Genomic DNA, 22628 nt, shown 5'->3' with positions numbered 1-22628 from the left:
CCACTAGGAATGCTTTTACAATTCGTTAAAAATTGACCAAAGTGGGACTTTTTATCCAGGTTCTCCTGCAAATCTCTCCAATTTAACAGTAATTTGATTAAGGTTCTCCTCATCTGCACCTAATCTGTTCTCTCCAGAGTCAACAGCTTTACACTCTCCATCAGTGGTCCTGCCTGCATCCTGGTCCACAGCCTCATCACCAAACATTGAAAACTGCTGCAACTCTCTCGTCTTCGGCCTCCCTCACAAACTTCTCCACAAACTGGGACTGGTTCAAAATTCAGCATTTTGCAGGCCTCTCCCACCACATCACGCCAAAACTCCAGCAGCTGCACTGGCTCCCGGTTCAATCCAGAATCCATTTCAAAGTCCTCCCATATACTTTCAAAGCCACCCACAACCTTTGTACGTCTTCAATTTGGTCCACATTGCAACACCATCCTGCCCGTTGAGATCAGCATCCTCTCCACACTCGACTCTGCCCGTCTCAGCACCAGAGGCTGTAGAACTGTCAGCTGCTTTGTCCCCAAACTCTGGAACTCACTTCCTCTTAACAGTGGGAATACAGTCGGTCTTCCTACTTTAAAAACAAAACACAAAACCCACCTGTTCAAAGCATCATGTTTCCACCAGTGCTTTGCTTTCTTAATCTGCTTGTTGCTTTTAACTTGTCTTTTATACAGCATCACTGAGACCCCTAAAAGGCACTTTTGCATCAAATGCATTATTATTATTGTTCACAGTGCAGCTCCAGCAGCTAAAAGATGCAGTGCCGTCAGGCCTGTTGCTTCAGGCAGAGGGAGTCCTGCTCTGGTCCAGAGGCGCCTGCAATATAAAAAAGAAAACAGGAGAACAGGAACCCGGAACACAAGTCCAAACCCTTTTCACAAAGGAGTTACTCTTTTTCAGGGATTTTGGTGGAGGAGCTGATGTTCACATTAGGAGAGCCAACCCTCAAGAACTTGTTAGTCATTTTGTTGTCTGGGTTAATAGCTTTGCGGTCTGCATTTTATTACTGTACGGCCCAAGAATTAACTATTTTTGCAGGCAATTTGCTTCTTACGCAAACGTACTGTAAGGTTTGGATTCTGAAAGAAAACAGATCCGTCTGTCCATCTATGGAGTGGTTTCTCTCCTATTTTGTTAGTAGGATTGACTCTTTTTACTTCACAAATGAAAAATATTCCTCATTTAAGCGATTTAGCTCAGATGAGTGAGCTGCTTTAAAGGCTGAGCATCAACTTAATCCCAAGCAGACAACAGGACTGCTGGGTTTCCATTTCCAGGCTTATTTTTCCAGAAGGGAGGAGGTGCCAGGGGGAATGTTACTACTGAGAATGGGATGGCTTCCCATTTCGAAGCAGGGAAGTATTTTTAGGAGTGCTTCTGTTTGTTCAGAGGTGATTGGAACTGCTGTCAGCAGGGAGTAAAAACTGCCAGGATCTGTGCGGAATGGCTTTTTTATCTGGGAAAAAGGAGGTGTTTCAATCAGAGCCAGTGAGCTGTGCCGCCTGAGATTAGGATGACGGAGAGCTTAGGCAAATCAAGTCATCATGAGGAAGTAAAGTGTGTTTGTTTATCACCTTTTACAGGATCTTGTGTACAAACCCACCATTTCCCAGAGACAGGCTTTGTTCACAGCCCCAGTGGAGCGTCTGATGCTCTTGTTTGCAGATATCAGGTGAGCCACCTGTCATGTGACGCCTGGTTTTGCTGGGCTCATGATGGGCGAGGACTGTGGCTGGAATTGTTTTCAGAGGGATTCTGGAACACAGCGTTCAAAGAAGATCTTCTGCTCAGAGCTGCTCCTCCAGTTTTACCAGAGAAAGTGACGCCAGCGTTTAAATGCCCACAATGCAACTCTGGCGGAAGTCAACCTGCCAAACTGGTTATGTTTCAGAGCGAAAGAGAGGACAGGTTGGCCTCACAACACTGGAGCTGCCTTTGTTGGCATTCCTGAGGCCTGCAGCTCTCCGGTGTGCACTGCTGCCACCCTGTGTTCACACTGCTGCATGTCAGGGCTCTGCAACCCCAGGCTCCAGAGCCGCATGTGGCTCTTGTCTCACTCCATTCTGGCTTTAACCCTTGTGCTATCCTAGGCACTTTAACATTGGGAGTTGGGTCATCTAGACCCACTGGACAGTGCTCTGAACCTTTTTTCTTCAATGATTTGTGATCTTCACTGGTGTCCATGGATTACATGAAATGACGACTTGTCGTATTTCGGGCAGATACTCGCTGCAGTGTTTACAGGTAACTACCCTAGGGCGGTTCAGTCAATTAACTCACCTGCTCAGCATCCTATTTAAGCCCAGGTGCGCAGCTGTTCATTCTCTTTCTTACCTTCAGCGCTCATTCTTCGCCCCTCCCTCCTCCCCGGCTTCCACATGTGGGCTCCGTAAAGGGGGGTTTTGTTACCCGAAAGTTTTATGGAAATTTCTCATGGAATTGAACGGAGCCTTATGCCAAACGAAAAGATGTGAATGCCAACTTAAAGAATGTGGAAAATTAAGTATGTCAAATAAATATTTCTTACTGCAAGAGTTGTCTGACTGAAATCTTTCCACCTTTATCCACCTTTGTCATGGTAGGGAGAACACGTCAATGTGAGGGTGGGGTCATCTAAGAAAGCACAAGGGTTAAAATATTAGAATAAATATTGGACTTGTAGTTTTAGTTAATCTGTTTCAGTTAATTAAGTTTTGTCATTTATGTTACACTTTTAACATGACAAAAACAAACCGATTGTCTCAGCAGCTGTCCGAGTGGCTGGTCTCAGACGATCTTGGAGGTGGACATGCTGGATGTGGAGGTCTTGGGCTGGTGTGGTTACACGTGGTCTGCGGTTGTGAGGCCAGTTGGATGTGCTGCCAAATTCTCGGAAACGCCTTTGGAGACGGCTTATGGTGGAGAAATGGACATTCAATTCCCTAGCAACAGCTCTGGTGGAGATTGCTGCTATCAGCATGCCAATTGCACGCTCCCTCAAAACTTGCGACATGTGTGGCATTGTGGCATACAACTGAGTCTAAGGCACACCTGTGCAATAATCATGCTGTCTAATCAGCATCTTGATATGGCACACCTGCGAGGTGGGATGGATTGTCTTGGCAAAGGAGAGTGCTCACTGTAACAGATTTAGACAGATTTGTGAACAATATTTCAGAGAACTGGTTATTTTGTGTATGTGGAAAATGTTTTACATCTTTGAGTTCATACCATAAAAAATGGGAGCAATAACAAAAGTGTTGCGTTTCTATTTTTGGTCAGTGTATATGTATATGTATATCTTTCTCTTTCGGCTTGTCCCATCAGGGGTCGCCACAGCGAATCATCCAGTTTGTGCGGACGATTCGCATGGATACCTTGGCAATGTTTTACGCCGGATGCCCTTCCTGACGCAACCCTCTCCATTTAGCCGGGCCTGGGAACGGCACAGCAGTAGAGAAGGGAAATGTATATGTATGTATGTATGTATGTGTGTATGTGTGTATGTGTGTGTGTGTGTGTGTGTGTGTGTATGTGTGTATATATGGATTTTAACCATTTTGTCTTGATTAAAATCGATCAGGCTTTTATGAAACACTAGAAACTGATAGAGCTGACTTTGCAGACCACGAGGATCTCCTCTAATGCTCTTTTTTGAGTTTTTGATCAGATAAGTGATGTTAGTTTTAATTTTTTTGTCTTGTTTAGGTAAACAGCTGCTCCTGCACAAGTGGATTTCTAGCTCTTTACTGCCCTCACCTGGTTTAATCCAGTACTGACAGCTCCAGTTTCATTATCAGGGCAGGATTACTGTGTATAAATCCATTTAACAAGATCAACACGTTCCCTTTAGAAAGCCAGACTTTGTTTTGCCGTCTTCCAGGTGGTTCACTGAACTTTTCGTCAAACTTGTCTTCAGTTCAGCAGAATATTTTGTTTTTTCTGTTTTTTTTGCTTTATGTTTGTTTCACTGTGAGACCTCTGTTTGTGTGTGTGTGTGTGTGTGTGTGTGTGTGTTTGCGTCTGCCTCTGATCGTTTTAGGTGTTGTCTTGGACATGTGTGCTTTCTGATTGGACCAGAGCTGATGGAGGCAGCCTTTAAATCTTCATGTGGATTTCCAGTCCAGAAGGGAGTTCTGCTGCAGCCTGATTTTTTCAGTGCTCCCCGCCGCTTAGACCTGTAACCTCTGTTGTGCAGATCATTGTGGTTTATTGTGTAGTGTGGTGTTTTGTGTTTACGCCTGCTCTGTAGTGTCTTTCATTTGATGTAAATGATGTGTAACCCTTGTGCTATCCTAGGCACCTTAAACCCTTGTGCTATCTTAGGTGACCCCACCCTTGCATTGACGTGTTCTCCCTACCATGACAAAGGTGGATAAAGGTGGAAAGATTTCATGTAATCCATGGACACCAGTGAAGATCACAAATCATTGAAGAAAAAAGGTTCAGAGCACTGTTTAGTGGGTCTAGATGACCCAACTCCCAATGTTAAAGTGCCTAGGAGGCATTTATGTGCAATGTGGGCCACAAGGGTTACCATTGGGAGTTGTCTTTTTAGAATCATTTATTCCTGCAAAGCATCGAGAAAAGCTGCAGAGGGAAAATGCATGGCAAGATAAGGGGGGTCTTTTGGGAGGCCTGGAGGACTTTGACACACAGCCTGACTGTTCAGGTCTCTGAGAGTACCCTTCACTTCTGATGGATTCTCCCGGTCACAGCAGGCACTCAAACGTGGTCCTGAAAAACCCAACAAGACTTACTGTGCATGTGGAACCTCCTCCCACTGCAACAAGGAAAGATGTCCTGCAGGCTGTCCACACCTCCCAAATTGATGGATCAAGTCCAGGTGAGATTCACGTGTCACCTGGATGACTTGGAGCTTACCAGGAGAAAAGTGCTGTGGTTGTTGAGCATCGTGGGAATGTCAATAACGCTTGCATCCTCTGAGCTGCCACACTGTGAGGGGACTCCTGGTGGTGTAAAGCGCTGGCACTGAACTGAGCACAAGCCCTCAGCTGTGTGAGGCAAACGTGAAACAATATCCTTGCAGCTCAGCATCCTTACTACTTATAAAAAGAAGGTAAGGTTAACCTTTCTACGCTGAAACTGATGATTCTTTTATGGATGATGTCCTGTCGAGAGCTGCGCCCGCATGGTTTCTCTCCCGTGGAGTTTTATTGTGAAAATCTGGGCTAAACAGGTGAAAGAATAAGTACCATAAGACAGACTAAGTACACAATTTTTTTTTTAATAACATGGCACAATTTACAGAACACAAGTTCAGATGAGGAGCATGCTGAAGATTCAGTTGCTTCATTTTTTTCTCATCTTTGTACATAATCTAGAGAGATTAGTTTTTCTTTCTGTACACGGTAAACAGCAGTAACGTTTCTCATTTAACATTCTGTTTGCAATACGCGTCAACTAGTCACTATGGCTCCGGTGGATTTTTTTTATTTTTATTTTTTGAAGTGGAATGAAAAAAAAAAAACACTGCACAACAGGATATCACAGAGTTTGAAGCGCACAACTAAACCTTCAGTGGAACTACTAAAATAGATCTCTGCTGTAAAAACAAACTGCCCCCCAGTTGAAATTGGCATTTTCTTGTATGTTTGTAGATTTTAGGAAAGCACTTGTTGACCAGCAGAGCTCAGATTGGTCAGACTCTTTCAAAAGACCCGGGTGGTGTTGGGGGTTCGATCGACAGGCTTTCCCCGCCCCCCCCGCCAGAACACAACACTGTCCGGCGGGAAAAACATTTACGCTGCTGGCGTTTTCCATGACAAATAATTCCAATATTTGAAATTCCTTTTTCTAGATTGTCACTCCCTGGCCAAAGGGTCCTGTTCATCTTTTCCTTAAGATGAAAATTTTGGAGAATGCAAACCCTGTTCAGTAAAGCTGTTGGTGGAGAGAATGCAGCCTTGTCTGTAACCTGTGCACAATGAGCGTGTGCCAGCTGTATGAAGGGAGCCCACACATGTGTTGCATAGTTGAATTATGGGTCTCTGGTACATGCTAATCACCTGTGCTAACGTGAACAAAAAAAAAGAAAAAGATGAGAAGAAGACTACTTGCAAAAAAGCACATTCTGAATCACAGCCTTTGTACTCCTATATTTACAAGTATTCAAAGTAAAGCTTTCAAAACACTCTTTGCATATTTGGATCATGATTTTTATTCCATACAGAATGAGCACAGCAACTGTACACTTTATCTACACATCTGTCAGTGCTGCGGAACCTGTACATTCCAAACTCATGTCGTCTTACGTCACGTCACTGTTATACAGGAGGAAGAACGCACACAAAAAGCTGAACTGCAAAAGAACACGTGGTTGTCTCTTTGTGGTTTTATACAAAAACATTTCAACGTGAGGGTCTTCTCTGCCCAGATAAATTATTCACAGCTATTTTACAGTCGCTTCTTCCAAAGCCAAGTGCTCAGGGAGGGGTCGTGACCTCCTGGCTCACCGGGCCTCTATGTCTTTGTGGGCCGGTCTGTCTCTGATGTCGGTGGCCAGAGGAGTAGTCCGTCTGGGGGAGCCGGGCCGCGCACCCAGTGAGGGGATGAGCGGGGGCGGGGCACTCAAAGAGGCAGTGGGTGGGGTTTTGTTTAATATACTGTTCTGATGGGCAGAAGCCGCGGCGGCGGCGGCAGCTACCGCCGCAGCGGAGGGGCTGACTCGTGAGTAGTGCATGCCTGGCAGTCCGGGAGCCATGAGGGCTTGGGCGTGGTGGGACAGGTGTCCCTCCAGAGCGGGGTGATGCATTGGGGGGTGTAGGCGTGCATGTTCGTAGTCCTCTCGGAGCATGTTGAGGCGCTCCCGCTCCTCCAGATGGGCTCGCTCATGCTCCCTTCTGGACTCCAGCGCTAGAGGGTGTTCGCGGTTGAAGTCGTGAGGTTCCCGGTCTCTGTAAGATCGCTCTGCCTCATAGAGGCGTGGCGCCGCCAGGCGGTGCAGAGGATCGCTCCTCAGCAAGAGCTCCCTGGCCAAAGGGTCCCGTCTGTGAATGTCCAGGCCTCTGTAGGGGTCCCTCATGGGATCCCAGTGAAAGGCGGGGTAGGGAAAGCGTTCAGCCCCTGGAATGGGGCTGATACCCATGAAGGGGGCCACAACACGAGTTCTCTCCAGACTGCTGACGCTGTTGATGGGGTGGACTCCCGCCACTCCCATGGGCATGGGCATGGATGAAGGAGGGTGGAGGGTTGGAGCCGGCGGCGCCTGTGGAGTGTGCTCGCTTTGCCTTTCGCCAGCTCCATCCACCTCCTCCTTCCTCTCCTCCTTCACCTTCACCTCACTGCTCTTCTTCTGGGGCTCGAACGGCAGCTCTATCTTCTTCTCCAGGACCTCTCTGCTCAGGCCCCCGTTGGGGCGGTCCAGACTGGTCTGCCGGATGTACGGAGACGTTGTTCCTCTGCTGGGCACCTTTTCCTCGGACATTCGGCCATCGTGAATTACAGGAGCGTCCTTGTCGCTGTGCTGGCTGTCTTTGAGCTTGTGATCATCTGTGCCAGCGTCTTTCCAGGAGTCCGTGTGCTCTCTCTCCCTGTCTTTGGCCTTGTTCTCCTTGTCCCTCTGGGGGTCTCCAGAGACAGGAGGTAGGTGGTTCCTGTGGTGCTCTGGGGGACGGTTATGGCCAAGGAGATTGATGGGGTTGACAGGGACTGGGGATGGATGGCTTGAATGGCGCTTCTCCACAGAGTCCCTACGAGTAAAAGGAAGGATCTCCACATTAATCCTTAGCTTCACTGGAAGAAATAAAAAAAACGAATTCACTACACACCTGTCCTTGTCCTCTTTACTGATCAGCGGCTCTCGTTTGTCAGTGTCTCGCTCCCTCTCGTGGGAGCTGACGGAAGCGCTCCTCTCAGAGTCTCCAGGCTTCAGCCAGGGGGGTGGGGTTGGAAAGGAAGGTGGGGTGCGGTGCAGGCGGTTCCACGGTTCCTGGTGACTGCTGTTACTGCCTCCGTTGAAGTGCTGCGGTGCGTTGGGGCCGTCTTTATGGCCAAACACTGAGTTGGCCGCTGCTAGGGATTCAACACACGGAAAAAACAATGCAGGACCCAAGTTAAATGAGTATCTCTGCAGCACGTCTCTTTCTATGTAACAGGAAGTGTGACTGCAGAAGCTCTGTGAACAGGGATGGTTAGCTCAACCAGCTGTGAAAACGTATCTCTGTTCATTTGTGTTTAGTAAAGTCTCAATCCGATCATCTTTTGATTAGCGTTCCCAGTGGTCTTTTAATTACTATCATGCAGTTTTTAGCTAGTACCATAAAAACTTTGTTGTTTTCAAATACATAGTTTCTGCAGAGCGGCAGGAGCTCATTACAAATTCACCTCTGAGTTGTGGGCGGGACCACTGGCAGGAAGCAACCCCACCCCCTTTCCTGTCTCTCATGTGTTTACACTCTTTCCCGCCATCTTACAGCCCCTTCTAACATTATTGGTGCAACAACAACGTCGATCAACATTGGTTCAATCCATCCGTACAGTTTTGATCCAGATTCCAGCTCAGACGAGGAGAACAAAGATGAACATGGATATACTTGTCCAGAAGTGGAAGCACCAGAAAGGAGCTTTTTTTCATTGTTTCCTGATTCGTAACGATTTAAATAAAGAAAATTTAATTTTGAGCTTAATGTATGTCCTCCATCATAATAAAATGCCACAAGAATGTGTTAAAAACACAACAGTGTCAGTCTCATCCATGAGGCTGAAACTCACTTAGTGCTGGATTTCCAAGTCCCCCAAAGGCTGAAGAACTGAGAGACCCCAGACCCCCAAAAGAGGACGGCCTGCTGAAAGTTTCTGGAAGAAACACAGCAGAGTCATGGGTCCAGATGGTACAGACAACATTGTAAATGTTCATTTGGCTGATAGGAAGTGAAAAGTCCTTTTACCTAAGTGTGATGGTGGGGTGAGGAAGTTCCCGGGGTGGTGGGGCGGATGGCTGAAAGGTGCAGCTGATGGGTGTGTGGGACCTGTGGAGGCGAACAAGTTCACAGACGTCCATCATTCTGGAGCAGCAGTATCAGAGAAGATTTGACCACATCTCCCAGCTAAAGCTAATTCCCACGAAGGAGAACATTTGTTCACATCTTCACATGGGTGTAACCCCTGAGCTTCTCGATTCCAGCCTTAGAGCATCACACAGCTGAGGGGCTGCACCGCAAAAAAAAAGCCCCTTTAGAAAATCTGCTAGTGGGATGAGATGGTTTTACCAAGAACCCTTATTTTAAGAATAAAATTCTGATCACTAAGATTCAAACTAAGAAACTCTAGATAAGATTCTTTTTCTAAATAAGACAATTTTTCCTGAAACATGAATCTTTTTACTCTCTTAAGATTCCGTCTTTGCAGTGGGAAGCCTTTGTGCTCCGCCTGCAAAGGCTAAAGGTGAAAAAAGAAAACCTTTCCTCTGGTCCCATTTAGCCTCAGTAATTATACATTTACCTTTGTCTTCTTTTTTTCATTGCTTTTATTTTACGAATTTGTTGTAGCTTTGATTTCTGTTCTTTTCTGTATCCCTTGTGCTATCCTAGGCACAAGGGACCCACTAGACAGTGCTCTGAACCTTTTTTCTTCAATGATTTGTGATTTTCACTGGTGTCCATGGATTACATGAAATCTTTCCACCTTTATCCACCTTTGTCATGGTAGGGAGAACACGTCAAAGTAAGGGTGGGGTCATCTAAGATAGCACAAAGGTTAACCCACTTTACACATTATTGAGTCTGATCTGATCTGACAGGCGATGGACCCCCAATCTAACAATAGCAAGCAATGTTGGGAGTTTGTGGCCCGCCCAGTGTATTTTCTACATCACAAACAAGCTCTGATCTTTTACACGAAAGAGAAAGTTTCATTTGGATGAATCTAACTTTCATTGTCTGAAGCCGATCATTGTAAATGTAACAAGAATCGTTCTGGGAAATCGAATGATGTTTTTGCTCCACTGAACATCAGGGGGTATTTGTGGCGTCTGTGTGCAGCCATGGTTCTAGTAAAGGAGTTTCAGTAATTGGATGTTCATAATTCACAGCATCATTATGGAGATCCATTCCCTTTTTAACGGGGCAAAATTGGGTTTGTGTATCAATGACCACATGAGGTCAATTCATGTGAGTGACAGACATGTCATGGTGAAGCTGGTTAAAGTTCCAGGTTTGCAGGACGCTGACCTGCAGCAGAGAAGAGCGTGGCGGGCCGGGCCAAGTCACCAGGATGATGGATGGCGCCGAAGAGGTTCGGGCCCGGAGGTCGACCCAGGAATTCTGGCTTGAGCCCAAAGTCTAGTTTATGAGGGTCAGCCTGCATCTGCTGCTGGAAACGCCAAGGGAGAAGAAAGGAACCTTTTTACTCACAACTGGAACATCACTGCTCCTCTCAAAATGTCACGGTGAAGAACTTGAACATCTCAGAGGCGACTGCCTTCACTTTGAGACAAGAGTGTGTTCTGTCAGCACACTGAACTGAGGTTTTACTGTGATTTACTATGAATCACTATACTATACACTAACTGTACGTTAACTATACTTTAACTGAACCCGACATTACCTTTACTTCATTACGACATTACTACATACCTTAGAAACATAATTCCATACAAACTGAAGAATTTGCTATAACAAGCAACGAAAACAAACTTAAAATAGAATAAAATACTAACCCAATTGTACAGAACGAAGAAAGGCCCATAAAAAATAAAAATCCAAACAAAAATGTTTTCAACTTCTGATATACCGTGTTCTGTCATTATCACAAATGATACATTCTAAGAATAACCAGCGCTAGGTGAAATCCACGACGTAGGATTACAGATGTTTCAAGGCTGTAACACTCCTCACTACACACTTTCTACACTTTCCTCTCTTGTTTAACCTCTCAAAATTCAAACCATTTTTTTGGAAAAATAAATCCAGTGTTATAGAATGAAAATGAAGATCTGGGGATTTATGTAGATTTGTCAAACTGAACACCTTCTGTACAGGAGAAATGATTGTATAGAGGAGATTGATTGAGAATGTCTACTGCCAATCAGGACACAGAACACATTGCAGTGTTAAAAAAACATGTAAAATTGTATCTGCATACAGTGAACCGCGAAAAAACACCCAAAACATGGACGATGTTTAACAAAATAATAATAATAATGTGAGAAGAAAGGTCATTTCTGGATTATGAATAGGTAAGATTCCAGTACAGGAAGTGCTGTGAACATCTCCTCAGAAGTGCACATCTTTTGGATTATAATGTGTTTCCAGTCAGTGTCAGAGCATCAGCATAAATAGCACTCTGGAAAAAAATGAACGCTAGATATTGGAAGAGGAACTTCTCAGATTTTCTATGCGAACATGGCTGCAGTTCTGCAGCTAAGTAAAGATCATGACAGGAATCAAACGTGGGGCCCTGCAGGTTTGATGGTCAAGCTAGCCTCCAGGTTACTTTCATGTTTCCATTATAATCCTTCCTGACTGTACATGCCACACACTTTCATTTATGTTGGGATATGTTTTAAAGAAACCCCTCTGGTTTCTTCTTGTGAGCATGTTCTAATGATAATTTCATTTATCACACTCAAACTGCAATGAGTTGTGAAAAAGCAAAAACTCTATAAAATATATATTTTTTCCAAAACAGAAATGACTTTTTCTCCACTTTTGTCTATTTATTGACAGCTGAATAGTCATTGTTTACTTAGTTGTGCAGGAAAGTCATTACTGGTAATACTTGAAGGATTTGTAAACGTTGCATAAAGTCGGTCTGAATTTGGCAACTTTGCAGTTTGAGGAGGTCAGACGAGTCCTCACCTTCACTTTCTGCTGATGGTGGTAGATCTGCCAGGCGATGTGCACGTGCATGGCACACCACTTTCCTGGTTTCTGGAACCACAAAAAAAAAGTAGAGCCACTTTACTTTGTAGCACCAGGAAATGGAAAATGGACACTTCTTCTCAATATGACTTAATCAACAAAAAAAACGAGCTCAGATTTCAGGCATTGAAACTACGGTGATCAAGTGGAAATCTGTGCAAAAACAGCTTAAAAACTAACTCTAAGTCTTTTCAAGCAAAACAGTTTTAACTGTGGAGCCGTAGTAATCTGCAAAGAAATTATGAATGAATGAAATTATGTAAAAATGTGTGTATTTTCGCCTTTTATGATTTGACATTTACCTAAAATTCACATTTTAACCCTTGTGCTATCTTAGATGACCCCACCCTTGCATTGACGTGTTCTCCCTAACATTACAAAGGTGGATGAAGGTGGAAAGATTTCATGTAATCCATGGACACCAGTAAGGTTCACAAATCATTGAAGAAAAAAGGTTCAGTCCACTGTCTATGGGTCTAGATGACCCAACTCCTAATGTTAAAGTGCCTAGGATAGCACAAGGGTTACATGTACCCACTAAACACCAATTCTGCCCATTGACTGTATCAGAGAACTGGACTGAGCGAGTGTGACGTCACCCATAGAAAATGGTTTACTTCCAGCTCCAACCAAATGAAGTCAACTCAGTCATCATTTTTTGCAATCTGGATGCCACCATGTTGGAGAGCCAGACGACGTCAGTCAGCAGTGATCGGTCCGATTGGTCTAAGTCATTGTTTCTGTGGCAATCACTCCCACCAATCAGGAGCGAGCTTGTTTGAAAAAGCCACACCCCTACCACTTGAAAGCGGGTTACACGAAATCTGTGAAACATTTTGAATGTTTGATGTGAAGTCAATGCTTTTACTGAGGCATCTGATTGGTCAGTTTATAACTTACTTATAAGTTGAAACAAAAGAAAAAAATATCAAGACCTTGTTAAAAAAAAGTTATCAGTGCAAGAATAGCTATTCTGACAAATAGAATGACTGATTAACAGCTGCTTATTTCTCTATAGAAGTCTATGGGATTTTGGCTTTTTGGAACCAGCGGGTACTTCCTGTTTGTAATGTCAGGGGGGAGGGGCCACTCAGTCCAGTTCTCATATGCAGTCAATGGTTCTGCCCAAACAAACCCACTCACTAAAACCTCAAAAGAGGTTCCAAACTGGATGTCGTCTAACTATAATGACATCAGTTCCAGTAGGAAAAAAGGTTTAAAGGAATAGCAGCAGGATGGTTAAGGACAGCGAGAACTCACCCTCAGAATGGGACGAAATGGATCCGTTAGCTGCAGGGGGAAAGAGGCCGTGTTAGCTTCACCTTACGTCAACCAGTTTACTTTGTGCTAAATCAAAAAGCTAACATAATAGCTTTCCATGCTGTCCCCCTCCTTTATTATGTTGGTAGCATGAATTGGAGCTGAAGTATCTGATGACTGCAGGACATAAAATATTGTTTTACCCTGGGGTCTTTCTGTAAGAATGTGTGTGGGACGGCTCCAGGTCTGGTGGACACATCCAGAGGGTTGGAGGTCTAGACACATCAGTAGACATGGGTCAAATCCAGCTTCTCTGGGAACAAGCTCTGGCTGTGTGTTGGTATTTTGGTGTCTTACCTTTGGCTGGAAGGCACCCTGCAGAGAGCTGAAAGGCCCAGTCGGGGGAATGACGGGGGGAAGGCCGGACATAGCTGGTGGGTAGGTGTGGAAGAGCTGAGGAGGAGCAGACAGAGGAAGAGTCAAGGTTGATCATTCAGTCAGGACAAAAGCTGTGTTAGACGATGAGGATGATGGAACCAGGATTAACTGCAGAGACTCCATCCAATGAAGACTCTCTAAACATAGACCGTTACAAAGGCTAACACGCTTATCTGCTTAAAAAGGTTGCTTTTTAAAAGTAAATTTCATTAAAATAAAACTATGAGCTTGTCAGAACAACAATTTAATGATGTCTATTGCTTGGAGGATTACAACCTTAAACCTTTTCAATGGATTTGTTATTATTAAACTGTTGTTAAAATTCAGATAAAACAATCTGACTTTACTACTATAATCTGGAATAAATGGGATTATCCCTTGTGCTATCCTAGGCACTTTAACATTGGGAGTTGGGTCATCTAGACCCACTAGACAGTGCTCTGAACCTTTTTTCTTCAATGATTTGTGATCTTCACTGGTGTCCATGGATTACATGAAATCTTTCCACCTTTATCCACCTTTGTCATGGTAGGGAGAACACGTCAATGTGAGGGTGGGGTCATCTAGATAGCACAAGGGTTATAACATTTTTTAAATATCTAAAATGAATTGGATTAAAACTAGTCAAATGAATCAATTCTGCCTTAAAGTTTTTTTTTTCTTTTAGTGTTCTGTCTTGAGAAAATCCCAGTTGCAATTGGATTAAAACAAAACTAAAAAAAAACGAAAATATGAATATGAATTCAATGAATGGGCATCAAAGATGCACAAAAAATTAATCATAATAGTTTTTTTTCTAGAGCATTACCTTTGAGTGGTACCACAAAAACAAGTAAATCAGACAATGAATTTTCAATAATTTTAAGAGAAATCTTCTACACAAATCTTTCAAAAAAGATTTATTGAAGTAAAGTGATTGCTTGTTAGAAGTATTAGCTAATATGACAGCAACACTTGCAGTAATGAGTTACTTTGCGTGTTAGCGAGTAATTTAAAGATTTTTTCAGCAACAACAATCCTGTTAATCTGTTATTTTCCATGTTTTACCCCAAAGGCTCTGGACTTTCTCACCTCAGTTTGAGATAGACGTGTTTATTAATTTCAGGTTTTATCAAGGTTTTTTTTTTTAGCCGTTGACTGCATCCGAAATCAGGACCAAGTAAGGGTGACGTCACCCTTTTGTATGGGTTACGTCGCCAAATGAAGTCAGCGGAGTCATCATATTTTCTGATACGGATTCCACCATGTTGGAACCAGAAACTGTCAGTAAGCAGTCCATAGCAGTCTGAGTCATTGTTTCAAGGGCAACCATTCTCACCAATCAGGAGTGAGCTTGTTAGAAGTTCACACCCCTACCGCTTGAAAGCAGGCTTGGTAGAATCTGTCAATCAACATTTCAAACATTGAACCTGGGGGCCAGCAGACTCCACCTACTTTTATTGAGGCATCTGATTGGTCAGTTTATAACTTGAATACCTTCAAGTTATAAGGAAAAAGGTTAACATGAGATCATGTTAAAGTAAAAAGGTGTCAGATCAAGAATGTTTATCCTGACCAATAGAATCGCTGGGTAACAGCTGTTTATTTCTCTATAGAAGTCTTTGGGATTTTGGCCTCTTGGAACCAGCGGGTACTTCCTCTCTGGAACATGAGGGGAGAAGTACCTCGGTCCAGTTCTCATATACAGTCAATGGTTTCAGTTCCTTTACAGATTGATATTCTCGTGTTTGCAGTTTGCACACGTGTAGCCGTGTCTTACTGCTCACTCCATGAGCCAAGGCTAACAGGTGAAATGGTGCAGCGAGGATGCTCTCTAGCAGCAACTGATGAGCGGAAGATGGATTTTACATGAAATGCAAGACACACGCACACATAGGCAAAAACATACACACACATCTGTGAAACCAACGTTCATGGGTAGCCATGGGAAAACAGACAAGCATTACAATGCCGTGCAGCGAGATGTTAGGTAGCGAGGGAAACTCACGCTGTGTCTGTAGAAGGGGTCAACTTTTGTTGGGTATTTTTCAAACTGTTGGAGAAATAAAAGAAAGCTAAATACAAAGAGGTGCAGTGGAGAACCTGCACATAAACAGCATCACGGCTGAACTCAAGCTCTGCTAGAGACTCACAATAAAACAAGACAAACCCTATTTCAGAGCTCAGGATATCAGTATAGATCCAATACATCACATGAGAATTTACTTCAGCTACATCCCCTGGCCTGTCTGTTTTGAATTCTGCAATCATTTGAAGATCTTGTGAACTCTTGTGGGCTGAGTCTCATTTGGTTGCACGCTCAAGGCAACCATAAGACTAAATGCTGAGGCCATAAAGAGCCTTTTTATGGCCTCATTAGCTGTCAGAGGCCTTGCTGCTATGCCTTTGAGGTATCATCAGAGCCAACAGAAAGCTCTGCGGGCTCGGCCGCTCTGAACATGTGTGTGCTGAACGCCGCTTTAGCTTGAGGCTCCTGCTGACTGCGGTCGCTCCCAACAGACCGTGCCGCTTATAATGCAGCACATTTGCCAGAAATGAAGAGACCCCAAATGGGACTAAATGATGTCATTAAATCCTGAATGAATTAGGTACATTATGCTTGGAAAGCCGGCTCTCAAGTCAGCACGCTTTGGGCAAATTTTTGCTAAATGAGAAAATAACAGCATTTGAATCTAAAGTTTCAGAGTGTGCCAGAAAAAAAAAAAAAAAACACAGGAAAGGCTTCTGGGAGAAAAAAGAAGTGTTGTGGTAGACACATGTGGTCATCGTTAAAAAAAGCCACAGAAACCCAGAGTTGCTGCCATCCCATACGCCCACATTCTGTACAATCTCTACAGGTACACACTGTACACTCTGGGCATTTGATATGTGTTTGAGAACATGCTAAACGTGGGTTCTTGAATGTACTTTTAGCATACGCTATTCACACTGGACTGTCCCTACCCAACATTAGTGCATGTGCCTGCAGCTGGAAGAGGCTTGGCCCAAAATCTAGTGAATCTTGCTCCAGGCTTTCGAAATATAAGCGACTTGGTGTCATATGAAGGCAGCTGGGCATATTTAACGCAATTATTATTTTCTCCTTCGGACGCTACCAATACATCACAACCAAGTTCCTGATTGGTCAAAGTTCAACTGTTTAACTTTTAGAGCAAATTCATTTGCTATGCTTTTTGTAGAGCCTATAAATGGCCTCAAAATTGTGCATTGCTATGCGTGAACACGAAAGTTTTGAACGAGGAAGCCCAAAATCCACCTACAAATGCATTTACATAGACTTTTCATTGAAAATGGTCGTTTGATCGCGCGTTTCTGAGCCCGGTGTTCATGAGTCACAAAGTAAAAATACAGGATTCTCTGCATATGTCATTATCATACAACTGTTCTGTGATGGTGAAGTGTCCCTTTCCAACCCAACATAAGTGTGTTCTACTTATCCTCACATTTCTGGCAGGGGTACGCACCATGGGCGGTGCTGGGGTGGGCATGATGGCGTGGGGGAAGGGCGTGAAGGTATGCTGGTGCGTGTGCTGGTGGGTGTGTTGATGCTGATGCTGGTGCTGGTGCTGATGCTGGTGGAATTCGGTGCGCAGGTAGGGGGGAGGGCCGAGCGAGGCTCCGCGGTCCGCGCTTTGGGAGGCCAGGAAACGGGTGTTGAGCTCCTGACGGAGAAGGTCTTGTTCTAGAGAGGCGGAGCAAAGAAAACAAACCAAGCGTGCAGATCAGCAACCACACTCTGGGGGGGTTCCTCCAGAATAAATCGGGTCACACTTAATTCAAAGCAGGAAATAATGAGAAAATAAGCCTTCTGAATTTAAGCCGTCTGGTTCTGACATTTGATGCACTCCACGCTCCGCTGAGGAAACGACATCTGTTGTTTTAATAACTTTTGTGCAGCCTTTGGAGAGAGAACAGATTTTAAGCAATTGTTGGCTTTTCTTATCATTTCGACAAAACCTTCCGCAGAGATTCATATCTCCTCCAGAGCGATCTTATCCCTCCTGTTCCGCAGAAACCCATTCCAATCTTGGCTTCTGACTTTATTGGGCTGGGACGTGGGTGGAATTTTCTCGTCATAAAAACGCTATTAGTATCTTTCGAACATAATCCAGCTCACTCCATTCTGTGCTGAAGATATTGATTTCTTAATCATGAACGTGTCAGAGGGAAGGTTGCTGAAGGCGGCGCGGATGTAAACAGTGGCTCCTGACAATTGACTCTGCTGCATGCAAATATGCACTGTGAGGACTGCTGCTGGAAGTAACTGCAGAGCAGGGAGTTGATCAATCACAGCATCACAGACGGAGAACTCAAAGCTCACTAGATGACAATAAACACATACAAAGTGTAACCATGGCGACGGTCCTGACTCAGGCCGATTCTTTCTTTAAAAAAATGCATTAGTTTTAGCTTATTGAATGCTGACTGCTACCATATTGTGGTTCCAACATTCTGAAGTGTGATCACGTTGGAAAGCCTTTATCTCTTACTCGCCACTTGGTGGAGCAATGCTCCTTTCGGATTACCTGAGTAAGCACTCCCAGCAGCAGGGTGTCCAGGTACCGGCAGAGTGCCAGACGTCAGCGGTGGAGGTGGAGGCAGAGCTGCTGGAGGAGCAAACATATTCGGGTGTTGCGGATGAGGCGGAGGCTGCAAAGCAGACGGGAAGCTGTGGGGGGCGCTCTGGTTAGCCGCCAGAGGCAGGGGGAAAGTCGAGGCTGCAGCTGCTGCCACAGGAGGAGTAGGCGGGTAATGGGGGAGGTGCTGGGGGGGAGCAGGGGGCCCGTGGAGCTTGGTGCCTGGGGTGCTGCTCCTGCTGCTGCTGCTGCAAAGACACAGAAACAAGACAGAGATGCAGATGGAAGCCAGGTTAAGCCCGGCCTGTGGGGTAAGGTAGCTGTCAAAATGAAATGCACGCAGACAAAGACAACGGTTTTTTTTTTCCGTGTAACATGTCTGTCCTGAATACGACTAGTCTGTTTGACCACAACTTTCTTTGATTCACTCTTTTACATTACTGTCAAAAACACATCACGGCATTCATCGATTCAAAAAATGTGTTCATGCGTACTGAGGCTTATTTATTAAACTACAATAGAATAAAATCCCACAACGGGCAAATGGACTTTAGTTGAAAATAATAACAGAAAATAATATCACTGATCTCCAGTGACATTTTGTTGTTGTGACAACAGCTGATTGCGTAAAAAATGCACGCGCAGACACTTTCTTTCCTCGAACTCCTTTGGAGCTCGTCACCTCAAAAGTAGCTTGCACACTTCACAGGAAAAAAGAAAAAAAAATGTAGCTAGCACGCCAAAAAAGTGTGGGCACCTCTAATCTTCGTGAACAAAACAATAATAAGGTAATATTAGAAAATAAAAAAATACGCAGGTAGTTTATAAATCATGTAAACTGTTTATCTGTGCCTGATTGTTCTCCAATGTGGAGGTATCTTTAAACCCCGGCGGTCAATCTCTTGTGGTAGTCTGTGAGCATGAGTGGTTCGTTGAATCGATGTTTCGTGGTTTCATGTGACCCTGTGACATATTTTTGACAGTAATAGGGAAAATGTTGTATTCAAATCAAAGAAAAGTTGCATTTAACATTTAATTCTCAGGACAGCAGATTCCAGTTACTCCTTAACCTGCCTCCATGTATCAATGCCTCCCTGCCTGGTGTTGTTACATCCCCAGAACACACACTGTTGGATGCAAATCAACCACAGCTGGCAAACAGAAGAGAAGCAACATCTGTGAAACCCTTCAGGTGCATCGGAAATGGGATGGGAGGGATAGCAGGTGTCTCGGCATGAATCAGCAGCCCCCCTTTTGTAGTGTGAGTGTGGGTTTTTCCCCGCTTAAACGTAACGACCGGGGTCGCCCATGAGCCGGCATCGTTACAGCTCCACGCTTTAAGCCTTAAAGCTCATTTGCTCTTGGCCTTAAGTGCCAGTCCACGGCGGTCTGGCAGACCTGTGAAGCTGGCACAGTGAGTGCCGACTGATGCCAACTCCCAGAATCTGGATTTCACGCTGCAGACTATGACTATGACTGCGGACTATGACTTCTACAGAAAAAACAGTTTTAGTTGTCTCTTGTAATCAACTAAGACTTGGACGGTGCTCCACAGCTGGATAAACTGGTCCAGATGTGTTCCTTCTACTACAAGATATATGACTCACTGTGGTGAATTGAAAGATGTCAAATGAAATTTCTAACAAGGTAATGAGGTCACAGACCAGCTGAAAATGTTACAGATTTTAGGAGGCCCAAATCAAAAAGGCCTATTTTTCCTTTGCTGTAACCCTCCATCTATGAAATACTGTATAAAGAATATGAGTGGGATTTAGGGGTTGTTTTGAAGTAGCTGCAGACAGAGAGCTGCAGTCATGTTGTGGTTTGTTAAATCAGACACTGAGGTCGCAGTGAAGCCCTTTAATCCCACAGATACTAATCAGTGGCAGTGACAGGCTTGGGACGTTAAAGCGCTCTCTGATGATAATTAACTTACTGATCAGGCATCAGAGGCACTAATAGCTTAAGAGACCTTCAAGTGTTTTCAAGAGGAGATTGGGGGTACTGCACAAACAGCTCTGCATGCGTGTCTTGAGCCAGAACATGAGATGATGTGAGAGCAGATCCAACATCAACTCTACCTGTGGCCGTTGAGACTGAAGCCGTTGTAGCCAGAGAGGGAGCGGGGGTGGCAACGCGACTGGGGCGGATGAGGCCCTGCCTGGTTGGAGTGCTGCTGGTGAGGGTGGTGCTTTGGTGTGGCGGGCGATGGTGGATGTGAGTTTGGTGCAGGGTGAGGCCTGGAGTGGGACAGCGGTTCTGGCTGGTGTTGGGGCTGTGGTGGGGGGATTAATAATGGCTCTTTGCCCTGGGAAAGAGGCAAGGCTGCACGTGACTGAGACCTGGACGTGGCTGAAGCCGGAGCCTGGACAGGGCAGTTTGCTTGAGCTCGTCGTGGGGATGGAGACTGGGAGTGTTGTACAGGGGAAAGTTTAGAGGCCAATCGGGTTGGGTTATGAGTATTGGATGCAAGAAATTGGGGGTCTTTGCAGCTGTCCTGGCTCCTCTCCTGACTTCTCTCTAGGCCTGACACCTTGAGGAGGCCCGGGCCGTGAGGCTCGGCGCTGCCATTGGTGGAGAGAACATCGATGCCAAAATCTGAAACTGAGCACAAAAAAACACAAGAAAACAAGGTCTTGAGAAAAACTGCAGACAATGATCAAAGTATCAGTCAGAAAGGACAATAAATTCCCTCTTGTGTGTTGTTTGCAAAACTGAAACACATCACAAGCTGATGATGTAGAGAGCGGAGGACCTCCATTCAGTTTTTCAAAGGTTTCTCAAGATTTTTGATAAAGGGCCCACATTCCCAACAGTTCTGCATTAATAAATAATCATGTGATAGTCCCTAATCCACATCCACAAATCGTAATTTTTAATCCCAAAAATGAATAGAGATTGCAGAGTCGGGTAGGACAACGGATAATAAGCTCCATCCAGGGTGTCTGTCTGCAGGGTCCTTTCACAATAGAACAAAGTGCTCAGACATCAGCAGTCGGCCTCAGAGCGGCAGACTCGAGGGGGATGACAACGCATACATAAAGTGTAATTAATGTTCTTTGAGTCTCATGGGTGTTTGGCGAGGGATCCTCCTTCTCCTCCCATGTGTTGCCAGCTAAATCCTTTACCTGCCAACAATGGTGTAGATGGGTCCCAGCTCCCCATGGTGGAGACAGCAGTCTGTGCTGCAAAGCAGCCACCTGTCATCTTCCATCTCCCTGACAAACTACTCCCTGTAGGCTAAGTCCAGCGAGAGCAGGCTTAGCTTCCAGGCTCCAGCAGAACATTCGTCATTAGCATTAAAATACTAAGTGAGGCATAAGCAGTCCCAGGTGCATGTGCTGCTGTATTTAAGGGTCAGAAGAGGTCATTCCTGGTGAAACATCACAATCAATATCCCCCCAAAAGCTGTGGCTGATTCTTCTGTAAGAGTGGGAGAGAGGGAGGTCTGCTAACACACACAGACAACTTTTTGGACAGTCCTCTTTCACACTGCTAACTTCAAAGGTAACCCTCTCCTGAAGAGAAATCTTTTCCTTTCTCCTCCATTGTTTGCTGATTTGCATCAGCAAACAAGAAGGCTTAGCACAGCAGCCCGTATATCCATCTTGCTAATCCATGTCAATCTTCTCCACTTACAAATGCTATTACTGGTCAGGAGGGACTGCTGCTGGCAAACAAGCTCACCAAAGCAGATGGGAAGACGAGAAATTCCCAATCGCCAAATCTCCTGCTGTATCTCCAAGTCCCTGAGGTCCACGGCTTGTTTTGAGAAGTGCTAACACTCTAAAAAGGAGGTGTCTATTCTGGTCATAATGAACACTCCTGGGCCATGCAGAGCGAGGAAGAAGGAAAAGAGACGTATATACCAGCTACCCTCTCAGGGGGGTTCATTTGTCAGTCTTCTTCATCCCTGAAAACAAATAAGTGCAATTCCCAGCAGGATTCCTCCAATGCGGAGCCTTGTGTTTCAGCGGCTTCTAACCAGGTTTTGCTGCCGGGCCTCTGAGCTCAGAGCAGAGAATGAGGCCTCGGGGTTTGCGTGGGTTGGCCAGAGAGGCCAGGGCTAGTTTCAGGAAGAAGCAAAAGGGTCTTCTTCAGGGTCAACTGGGTGTCTGGTGGTAGGAAAGCCTTTCATTATGTGTGAATGTCAGGGGGCCCAGAGGGGACACAGGGGAACAACTCATTATCTGAGGGAGAGTCGTGTCCAACAGTTCACAGGAAAGTAGTTGCAAACGCAACACTTGTTGGGTTCTCTCTTGGTGCTAAACCTCCATAGCAGCTTGCTATGTTTAGGAAAAATGACAATTAGTACTAATAAGATTAAAAACAAAAACATTGAAAAAAATTAGCATAAAGCCTTCTGTCTTCCAAAAATACAGAAAAATATAGTCTCTAAAGGGGTGAAACAATTATTGACTGATAAAGAAATAATGTCCCTTGTGTTTTTGTTTGAATTCAACAAGATTAGAAACTGTTATAC

At 44.7% G+C, this 22628-nt stretch overlaps 1 protein-coding gene across 10 annotated transcripts in view; it reads right to left on the bottom strand.

Annotated features, from left to right (window-relative positions):
- Positions 1 to 5216: 5216 nt before the first annotated feature.
- The window catches only part of auts2 (AUTS2, activator of transcription and developmental regulator), a 356245-nt gene continuing 338833 nt past the window's right edge, over positions 5217 to 22628 (bottom strand). For 4 of the 10 annotated variants that reach the window (XM_020709076.2, XM_023962505.1, XM_011483798.3 and 1 more), the window contains 13 exons: positions 20227 to 20749; positions 18095 to 18393; positions 17012 to 17250; positions 15556 to 15600; positions 13488 to 13583; positions 13334 to 13405; positions 13131 to 13160; positions 11808 to 11879; positions 10179 to 10320; positions 8898 to 8978; positions 8722 to 8805; positions 7779 to 8031; positions 5217 to 7700 (listed from right to left, as the gene is read on the bottom strand). In XM_020709076.2, coding sequence (XP_020564735.1) covers positions 6461 to 7700; positions 7779 to 8031; positions 8722 to 8805; positions 8898 to 8978; positions 10179 to 10320; positions 11808 to 11879; positions 13131 to 13160; positions 13334 to 13405; positions 13488 to 13583; positions 15556 to 15600; positions 17012 to 17250; positions 18095 to 18393; positions 20227 to 20749 — 3176 coding nt within the window. In that variant the 3' untranslated portion in view covers positions 5217 to 6460. The remainder of the gene's footprint in view (positions 7701 to 7778; positions 8032 to 8721; positions 8806 to 8897; positions 8979 to 10178; positions 10321 to 11807; positions 11880 to 13130; positions 13161 to 13333; positions 13406 to 13487; positions 13584 to 15555; positions 15601 to 17011; positions 17251 to 18094; positions 18394 to 20226; positions 20750 to 22628) is intronic. The other 6 variants (XM_011483793.3, XM_011483792.3, XM_011483794.3 and 3 more) reach the window with 6 other exon arrangements.

The sequence above is a fragment of the Oryzias latipes genome, chromosome 14 (genome assembly GCF_002234675.1).
Source record: "Oryzias latipes chromosome 14, ASM223467v1".
In the NCBI taxonomy this organism is placed as follows: Eukaryota; Metazoa; Chordata; class Actinopteri; order Beloniformes; family Adrianichthyidae; genus Oryzias; species Oryzias latipes.
Note: the sequence above shows the minus strand (reverse complement) of the source record. Positions and strands in the feature narration are given on the sequence as shown.